General features: G+C 45.8%; 1 protein-coding gene across 1 annotated transcript; it reads right to left on the bottom strand.

Moving 5' to 3' along the window:
- On the bottom strand, positions 1 to 939 carry LOC146619183 (olfactory receptor 51E2-like). Its single transcript, XM_085370198.1, has one exon. It carries the CDS (start codon positions 937 to 939, stop codon positions 1 to 3), a length of 939 nt encoding a protein of 312 aa, XP_085226324.1.
- Positions 940 to 11053: the final 10114 nt, after the last annotated feature.

The raw sequence follows: 11053 nt of genomic DNA, 5'->3' as shown, positions 1-11053 counted from the left end.
CTACATTGTTAAACCCACATTTCGTTTTAGAAACATTACTATGCATTGCTTTAGTTCTTTAGTTTTCAGTCCGTATATAATAGGATCAAAGAAAGGGGGAAAAATTAGAACAGACACACCAAATGCTCTTCTCAGAACAGGGGATGAGCTGTCGATGCGGTGAGAAATCAATGCAAAGACAGTGTTGATTTGTAAGCTTAAGAAAACAATTAAATGTGTAGCACATGTCTGAATGGCTTTTTGCCGGGCATCTGTATGATTAGTAATGACACATGTACGCAAGATCTGTGCATATGTGTACAAAATTAGTGCCAACGGGCCTCCCATAAGCAGGAATATAGTTGCTAATCCATAGTAGTTGTTCACACTGGTGTCGTCACAGATTAATTTTACTAATGACTGATTGTTACAGTAAAAATCTACAATGTTTGTTCTGCATGTTTTGAAACGTACAAGCAGAATAAACAATGTAAACATCATTGACAAATTTATGAACCATGTTATAACAATCATTTTCATTAAATTATGTGAATTCATAATGGTTGTATACCTCAGTGGAAAACATATAGCAATATATCTGTCATATGCCATGGCACTCAAGATGAGCAAATTTCCTGTACCATAAACATGAATCAGAAAAGCCTGAAAAATACATGCATGGTGGGAAATAAGTCTGTTCTCTGCCACAATGCTAAAAATGAGATGAGGAAAAAAAGCCGTTGCACCCACTATGTCACTAATGGGCAAGTTGAACAACAGGATAAACATGGGCTTGTGTAGTTTTTTATTCATAGCGATGACTGTTAACACCAACAAATTGGAAAACATAATAATTAAATAGGTAAGTGTTCCAAATACAAATGCTGGATAGATATCTGTGCTAGATAAGCCCAGTGATTGCAGTGTTAGAAGGCTACTTGTAGATGAATTAGTATACATAATTATACAATCTTTAAACTGTTTCCTTTCCTATGGAAAACAATATGTTCCTCCTGCTTGTCAAAATCTGTATCAAATTTCTCCAATTAAAAGAAATTATCATAAATTAACAAGCAATTTCAATTTGATTATGAAACACAAAGTTAGTTGTACCTGTGTTGTTGTTTTTTCCTGAAGCCTTGCATCACCCTAACTTCACCCTTAGAGTGCTGTAATTACCAATGATGATGATGTTGTTCTTTATATATGCCAAAGATGCCCCATGAGGCTAGCTGTTGGAGCATTTTGCATGAAGTAAGTCCTTACATAGAAGTAGATATGTAAAATTTTACTTTTATTCAGAAAAAGTCTTTGAAGTATACCTCATTAATAATTTTGGCATGCTTTACCCTCCTTTGATTTTAAAACTAAAGGAGGGGTTGCCAAATATGTAAAGTAGAGAATTGTTTCAAATGCGAACACTTATATATGCACGTTCAAGCTTCAATGAGCTTAGATTGACTTTCATGACCAGCATCTTATGCTGCATATCTTGGCAACCTGGAATTTGAAGTCCCAAGATTTTAGCTCTGCTGTTCTCAGCCACCTTTTGCTGGTGCATGTTGAGAGTACTTCTAAGTCAAATTAGGCACAGATGTCTCTTTTCCTGTCCCAGTCTTGCCCAAGGTATCTCATCTAACACCATGAAACTATGAGCTGGCTCTACCTGCCTCTATTTCTCCAATAATTAGGGCCTTTTCTGCCATAAGATCACAAAGAATTTCCGTGTTGTCTTCTAAGCCAGTCCCTAGACATGGAGAGGATTTATTGACATCAGCAACTTCCTTGACTCGCTGGTGATGCCTCCTGTGAAGGGCCATAGTCTTCTGCATTGTTTCCTATCCCTTCTCATCTCTGTAATTTCTATTGCCTGGGCCCCTGACTTTTCTTCACTTTCGTTTATGACAGGGGTGTCCAACTCCAAGCCTCAAGGGCAAGTGTCCTGCAGGTTTTAGATGTGTCCTTGATCCAACACAGCTGATTTAAATGGCTAAATTACCTCCTCAACATGTCTTGAAGTTCTACAGAGGCCTGGTAATGAACTAATCATATGATTCAGGTGTGTTGACCCAGTGTGATATCTAAAACAGGCAGAAGCTGAAACAGGAAGCTCCAACCCGGAGGGCGGTGCACTGTTGGACGAACCAATCGGAGTCTGCACTGCGGGACTGTTTTGATCACGCGGACTGGGAAATGTTTCACGTGGCTGCTAGGGTCATTGATGAGTACACAGACTCAGTCTGCGGATTTATCAGGAAATGCGTGGAAGATGTTGTCCCATCCAGAACAGTTAAATCCTTCCCAAATCAAAAACCCTGGATTAACGGAGATGTTCGCGCGGCACGGAGCACCGCCTTTGCCTCCGCGAACACATCGGACTACAAACACGCACATTACCAACTCCGGAAGACGATCAAAGCAGCCAAACATGAGTACAGGGACAGGGTGGAGCAACAGTTTGACAACCCTCAGAGTATGTGGCAGGGACTAAACACGATCGCAGACTTTAGAGGGGAACCCAGCACACCGCAGACCACGGCCTCTCTGTGTGAGGATCTAAACGTATTCTACGCTAGATACGACACAGCGAACACCATGAGACCGGACAGTGTGCGCACCGCGGATGACGTCAGTGCGCACACTGTGTCTGAGGAGGATGTGCGGAAGTGCTTCAGGAAGGTGAATGCACGCAAAGCTACTGGTCCGGACGGGATTCCCGGCCGCGTCCTCAAGTCATGCGCGGCTCAGCTGGCTGGAGTGTTCACACACATCTTCAACCTTTCCCTCTCTCTGTCTGTAGTCCCAGCCTGCTTCAAAATGGCCACCATCGTCCCTGTACCCAAATCCTCCACCATCTCCTCATTGAACGACTGGCGACCTGTAGCCCTGACCCCCATCGTGAGCAAATGCTTCGAGAAGCTGGTCAGGGACTTCATCCGCTCTGCACTACCCAACTCACTGGACCCTCTACAGTTCGCATACCGCCACAACAGGTCCACTGATGATGCCATAGCCCTGACACTACATACTGCCCTGTCACACCTGGAGAAGAGAGACACGTATGTGAGAATGCTGTTTGTAGATTACAGCTCAGCATTCAATACCATCGTTCCCTCGAAGCTGGACAGGAAACTGCAGGATCTAGGACTGAGCAGCTCCCTCTGCAGCTGGATCCTTAGCTTCCTGTCTGACAGACGCCAAGTGGTCAGACATGTTCAGAGCATGCACAGTCGACATCAACGAGTTTACGGAAGTAGCAGCATGCTTCGTCAATATGCTAGTGTTGCCCCCCTGGTGTGACAGGTGCCTGGGAGGGGTGCGATCCTAGATCCTGCAGCTGTGTATTGACATAAAGAGGCACAGATCATGAACTTGTTTACGTTTCAACTGCAGGATTTATTCTCTCATCAACAGGGGAACAAATCATTAATCGCCTCTCATAAGACCCAGCAATTCTTTGTAACGTGTGGCATAACAGCTGTCAGCGCATTGTCAAAAGTACAGGAATAACCTTGCCAAGTATACATTAACCATCATAAATATAGATAACATTGGCTCGCAGTGACCAGGTTGCCTCAGCCTTTGTTCCGGTTACACATACATATCACTGCATCAAGAAATACAATGTACTGTAACTCACAGCCCGTAAATAGCAAATAACCATTCGTATACAGCACATGAGCAGCTATGCAAGCATTAATTACAGCCTTTGCATCCTGTCTTACTTCAACAAGACATATAGAGAACACACAACTGAGAACGTGCCTTAGCATCGCTACGGTACCTGAGGCTCACTTCCCCCGCTAGCCAGTCCATTAGCCTAGCACGATCACGTTCACATCACGATCTCATTCAAAACACAATACTTAAACAGTACTTAACTTATAACGGTATACTTTCATTCACGAGTTCACAACAGTCTTATTGCTTCTACTGTGTTACCTATTAGTCATTTTGAGGACTAGTAACCCACCTGTGTATTGAAATAAAGAGGCACAGATCATGAACTTGTTTACGTTTCAACTGCAGGATTTATTCTGCAGATTTGCCTCCCAGGGGGGTTTACGCTCCTCCTGGCCGCTATGCGCCACCTAGTGGTATTTTTTAAGTAATGCCATGGAAGATGTAAAGTGTAATTAGAAAATACTGATTTAACACTGAACGATATAACAAAGACCAAAATATAACTGGGGTGTTCCCTTTATTTCCTTGTATGAAGACATAAACTGAACTAACATCCCCATAAGTCTTTTTATCTCTTAATTTTTTAACTATTAGTGTAATCCAGATTTACCAGCCACACATTTCAACTTAAACACATATGTTAACCTTTTACACTAGCGGAGGAGATTATCCCCACTGCGAGAGTCACCACATTCCCAAACCAGAAACCGTGGATGGACAGATCGATCCGCACTGCAGTAAACGCCAGGACCGCCTCCTACAACGCGGGTCTCGCCACTGGCGATATGAGCGCCTACAAAGCGGCCTCATACGGCGTGCGGCTGGCGGTGAGAGATGCCAAACGCCGGTACCGGGAACGTGTGGAGTCCCACTTCCACCAGGGCGACACACGGAGTATGTGGCACGGACTACGCACCATTACGGACTACAAAGCCAGGGACACTGCGCTGATCAACGCTGACTCTGCATTCACCAATGATCTGAATCAGTTCTACGCCCGTTTCGAGGTTAGCCAGGCGGCTAATGCTATCTACCGCCTGACTACCAAGGACAGTGACGTCATCAGCGAGAAACCGGTGACCAGCATCGCGGAGCATGACGTCCGAGCGGCACTGAGGAGAGTGAACACAAGGAAAGCGGCGGGGCCAGACGGCATCACCGGCCGTCTGCTGCACTGCTGTGCTGACCAGCTAGCAGGTGTGTTCACTTACATCTTCAACGAGTCCCTGGCGAAGTCTGTGGTCCCCACATGCTTCAAAAGATCCACCATCATCCCTGTGCCCAAGAACAGCAAACCCTCATCCCTGAACGATTACCGGCCAGTTGCACTGACCTCGGTAGTAATGAAGGTGTTTGAGAGGCTGCTGAAGAACATCATCTCCTCCTCCATCCCAGACACCACAGATCCGCTGCAGTTCGCCTACAGATCCAACAGATCCACAGAGGATGCCATCGCCCATGTCCTACACACCACTCTCAGCCATGTGGACAAGAAACAGGGTAACTATGTGCGAATGCTGTTTGTTGATTACAGTTCAGCATTTAACACAATAGTGCCCTGCAGACTGTTCACAAAGCTGAGGGATCTGGGACTTAACAGCCGTCTGTGTGCATGGGTGTTGGACTTCCTCACTGGCAGAACTCAGGTGGTGAGGGTGGGCAGGTGCTTCTCCAACAGCATCACCATCAACACAGGAGCACCTCAGGGATGTGTCCTCTCGCCACTGCTCTACTCCCTCTACACTTCAGACTGTGTGGCCACCCATGGCTCCAACACCATTGTGAAGTTTGCTGACGACACAGTGGTGTTGGGTGCCATCTCCAACAACGATGAGACGGCCTACATGGATGAAGTGAAGAATCTGGCATTGTGGTGCCAGGACAACCACCTCCAGCTGAACGTCAGCAAGACCAAGGAGCTGGTGGTGGACTTCAGAAGGGGTCAGCACAGAGACTACAAGCCCATTATCATCAATGGAGCTCCAGTGGAGATGGTGCAGTCCTTCAAGTATCTTGGTGTCCACATCTCCTCAGACCTGACATGGGCTGCCCACATTCAGGTCCAGACCAAAAAGGCTAGGCAGCGCCTGTATCACCTACGACAACTGAGGAAGTTCAGGGTCTCTCCAAAGATCCTCGGGATTTTCTATACAGGCGCTGTGGAGAGCATCCTCACACAGAACATGACATCGTGGTTTGGGAACAGCTGTGTGAAGGACCAAAAAGCTCTCCAGAGAGTGATCCGTACAGCAGAACGCTGCTGCAGGATTGCTCTCCCCCCGCTTCAGGACACCTACACCAGGAGATGCCGGACTAGAGCAGCGCAGATACTGAAGGACCCGTCCCATCCTGGCAACAAACTGTTCCAACTTCTGCAATCTGGTAGAAGGTTCCGCATCTTCCGGGCAAGGACAGAGAGACTCAAGAGGAGCTTCTATCCCCAAGCCATCCGTGCCCTAAACACACACACCCGCCCTCTCACATCATCTATAATTGACTGAGTCAGGACTCTTCCAGACACTAAACCAAGGCACAATGTACATTTCAATTCCTTTAATTTTAAAAATGTTTATATTGTCTATCCTGTAAAATAGTCAGATGCCTATTCATATTAATGTACAGAATTCACCTGCTTGCTGCTACTACTGCACATTCACCCAATGTATATACTACATATATATATATATATATATATATATATATATATATATATATATAAAGACATAAAGACAAGAAAGCTCCTTACCATGCATGGAGGGTTTCACCCCAAGTCCAGCACCCTGAGGCTGTACGATAAGCGGAAGGAAGGGGGCCGGGGACTGGTGAGTGTCAGCACCACAGTCCAGGATGAGACAAGGAACATCCAAGAATACATTGGGAAGATGGCCCCAACTGACCGAGTGCTCAGTGAATACCTCAGGCAGCAGAAACCCAAGAAAGAGGAGGGAGACGAGGAACCATCATGGAAGGACAGGCCCTGCACGGTATGTACCACCGGCAGATAGAGGAGGTGGCTGATATCCAGAAATCCTACCAGTGGCTGGACAAAGCTGGACTGAAAGACAGCACAGAGGCACTAATCATGGCAGCACAAGAACAAGCTCTGAGCACAAGATCCATAGAGGCTGGGGTCTATCACACCAGGCAAGACCCCAGGTGCAGGCTGTGTAAAGATGCCCCAGAGACAATCCAGCACATAACAGCAGGGTGCAAGATGCTAGCAGGCAAGGCATACATGGAACGCCATAACCAAGTGGCCGGCATAGTGTACAGGAACATCTGTGCCGAGTATAACCTGGAAGTCCCGAGGTCAAAATGGGAGATGCCCCCAAGGGTGGTGGAGAATGACCGAGCTAAGATCCTGTGGGACTTCCAGATACAGACGGACAAAATGGTGGTGGCTAACCAACCGGACATAGTGGTGGTAGACAAACAGAAGAAGGCGGCCGTAGTGATCGATGTAGCGGTTCCGAATGACAGCAATATCAGGAAGAAGGAACACGAGAAGCTGGAGAAATACCAAGGGCTCAGAGAAGAGCTCGAGAGGATGTGGAGGGTGAAGGTAATGGTGGTCCCCGTGGTAATCGGAGCACTAGGTGCGGTGACTCCCAAGCTAGGCGAGTGGCTCCAGCAGATCCCGGGAACAACATCGGAAATCTCTGTCCAGAAGAGCGCAGTCCTGGGAACAGCTAAGATACTGCGCAGGACCCTCAAGCTCCCAGGCCTCTGGTAGAGGACCCGAGCTTGAAGGATAAACCGCCCGCAGGGGCGTGCTGGGTGTTAAGTTTTTATATATATATATATATATATAATGTTTTTCCTCTACACACCCCCCCCCCCCCCCCCCCCCCCCCCCCAATTTTTTTGCACATGTCGAGGAGCGTGTCAGGCTACATTTCACTGTGTGTTATACTTGTATAACTATGCATGTGACAAATAAAGAACCTTGAACCTTGAACCTTGAGCCTTGACTAGGCAGCATCACCTCATCCCCCATCACACTGAAGACTGGTGCTCCACAGGGGTGTGTACTGAGCCCTCTCCTATACTCACTCTACACCTACGACTGCACAGCCACTAACAACTCCAACATCATTGTGAAGTTTGCGGACGACACTACAGTGGTGGGTCTTATCACCAATGGTGATGAGACGACTTACAGGGAGGAGGTCAGCGCCCTGACCCACTGGTGTCAAGACAACCATCTCACCCTCAACGTCGCAAAGACAAAGGAGTTGATAGTGGACTTCCGGAGGTGCAGAGAAGTACACACCCCCATCACCATCAACGGCGCTGCTGTGGAGAGAGTGAGCAGCTTCCGGTTCCTTGGTGTACATCTGGCTGAGGATCTTACGTGGTCAGTACACACAAACAAAACAGTGAAGAAGGCGCAGCAGCGCCTCTTCTTTCTCAGGAGACTGAAAAGATTCGGCATGAGCCCCCGCATCCTCAGGACCTTCTATCACTGTGCCATTGAGAGCATCCTCACTGGATGCATCACCACCTGGTATGGCAACAGCACCGCCTACAACTGCAAAGCTCTCCAGCGAGTAGTGCGGTGCTCTGAACGGATAATTGGAGGTGAGCTTCCCTCCCTCCAAGACATCTACAGGAAGCGATGCCTGAGGAAAGCGGGGAGGACCATCAAGGACTCCAGTCACCCCAACTGTTCAGACTACTTCCCTCAGGAAGGAGGTTCTGCAGCATCCGGTCCCGTACCAGCAGACTGAGAGACAGCTTCTTCCACCAGGCCATCAGACTGCTGAACACGTCACAGACACCTCACCTTCACTACTGGAACTTCAACATTATGCACTCCACACTGTATATAAATGCCACTGTTTTGCACATGTCTCAACTCTGTATATTTTTATATATTTTATTTATTGTTTACTCTATTTAATTTGTAAAATATGTGTACACACACACACACACACACACACACACGAAGAAAAATATTTAGTATACACATCCAGAAATGCATATACTATTATATATTGTACATATATTTATTAGTTTCAGATGTAGCCATTCTTGTATTTTGCTTGTTTACATTATTGTATTTTGCACAACTCTGTTGCTTGTGAAGCTCGCACACAAGAATTTCACTCACATGTACTGTACCAATGTACCTGCACATGTGATGTGACAATAAAAGTGATTTGATTTTGATTTGATTTGAAAACCTGCAGGACACCAGCCCTTGAGGCCTGGAGTTGGACACCCCTGATTTATCAACTGTGCTTCTCAATCTGTATCACTTCCTAGGCTGTATCCATATCTACTTTTTAATACTGCAAAGGCTTAGACCTCTGCAGAATACCAGTGCAGTGCACAACCTCAGTATACTTGATAGTGACTAATATGCCTTCTGATTCTATTTTTTAGTGATATAACTTGTTGAAGTCAGTCTAAGCTATATTCCGATACACTATGTCAGGTCTTTTCTTAACATGGGGATTTAGATACTTGACAAGTTGTTAGGTTTTGTATTGTTGTTTGTCATTTATGCTTAGAAATATTTAACCATATAGGCTTAGAGGTGTATAATCAATTGTGTAGTGATAGGATGTGTGATCTTTAGCAGGCTACAAAGGCTTGGTGCACATCCTAGGAGCATAAGAGAGGTCCTATCTTCTCTTTGTTGATATATGGTATAGCAAACACACGTATATCTCTTTAAGTATAAGAGCCTTTTGTTCAGATGGACCCGCTAGACTCCTGGCACCAGCTTTGGGGAGTCTTCACAAGGTCACATCTTGACCTCACACACACACACACACACACACACACACACACACACACACACACACACACACAGTATTCTTTGTTCACATGTATACCTATGTAAGATGTTATATGTTAATGACCCTATGCATATTCTAGGGGTGCAACGATATTCGTATCGATATTGAACCGTTCGATACAGTGCTTTCGGTTCGGTACGCATATGTATCGAACAATACAACATTTGTAATTTATTTTATCAATTTTCCTTCTGACGATGCTGTCTGTGTTGAGCGCTCAGTGAATCTGCGTTCGACTACTCCGCCTAGGCTGCACTGTCCAGCGCAGATCCACTGAGCGCTCAACACAGACAGCATCGTCAGAAGGAAGAGGGCAGGGCACCTCCCCCACCCTCATTCAGATCTGGCGTTTGGAATTATTTTGGTTTTCATGTGACGTATGACCCTGAAGGTAAGCGAGTCATGGACTAAAGTAAAACAGTATGTTGGATGTGCCATGCAATGCTCAATTACATTGGTGTGAACTAGTGTGCTAGCGCAGTTAGCTCGTTAACGTGTTGGCCGTCTAGCCCCATGCACGGAGCGATCGGCGGTAGCTCGTTAACGGAGATTTGCCGTGTTGTGGCGTTAAGGTCATTTCAACGAGATTAACCTGAAAGCACTAGTGGGAACACGACGAATATGACTGCACATTTACGCCGACATCATCCTAGTGCAAAGACAAGTGGAAGCAGACAAAAAAAGCAAGCATGCTACTAACTTTAGACGAGTCATTTAGACAGCTGTTAGCACATGATTCTCCTTATGCTGCTGAGAATATAGCCCAGAAGAAGCGGATAGTATAGCTTTTATTTTGGAAAGAGACATTTCTCTGTAATAAACTCTCTTTTCCAAAGATGAGTGATTCCTCAATCAGATACAGGGCTTGCAATATCGCTAGCCCGACGTCCCGGAGCTAGTGATTTTTTCAGTCGGGCTACCAAAATCTATCTCTTCCCTGCCCGTCGGGCTATTGTAGGAAAAATATATGTCAATGCTTTTGCATTCTTTCAGAAATGTAGCTGGGTAATTATGTCATTGGCATCGGTGAGCCACTGTCAATATGTGACATATTGAAGTCGCGTTTGAATTTGCGCTTGTTTTTTTGCTTTCACTTTGCAATCGTGCGAACTGTGTATAGAGAGCGACAGCACTGATCTGTGAGTGATGATAATTTGTGCACCAATTCCTCTGACATCGTCTTATTAATCGTTAGCTTACTATGCAAACATGACAAGTGAAATCTCCCGCAGCAAGCTTAAACATGTGAGAGGTTGATCGCGCAGAGAATCACTGAGCTTATGTGAGTGAGTGTGTAAAAGCATTTCAGTTCTGCTGAGCCAAATAAGACAGGTCAGGGTGAAGAAGTGACAGCCAAAGAAAAGCTTACCACAAAACGGAGAAGTTATGACAAATCAGACTATAAGGCAAAAAGAAAGTGCAGCTTTATGGTTTCATGGACAAAAGAATTTCTGTGGCTGCGATATGACGAGCTAAATAACCAGGGCTGCACATAAGTGGTCCGCAGGTGCGCATTCGCTGTCAAAATAAAAAACACGCACAAGGGTTAGGGTTAAATTTAAAAACTGTACTTTTGAGTTAAA

This window comes from Diplotaxodon limnothrissa, linkage group LG14 (genome assembly GCF_057381915.1).
Source record: "Diplotaxodon limnothrissa isolate DT_005_m linkage group LG14, D_limnothrissa_male_GT1.1, whole genome shotgun sequence".
NCBI classification, from domain to species: Eukaryota; Metazoa; Chordata; class Actinopteri; order Cichliformes; family Cichlidae; genus Diplotaxodon; species Diplotaxodon limnothrissa.
The sequence above is the reverse complement of the archived record's forward strand: the minus strand, read 5'-3'. Positions and strand labels throughout refer to the sequence as shown.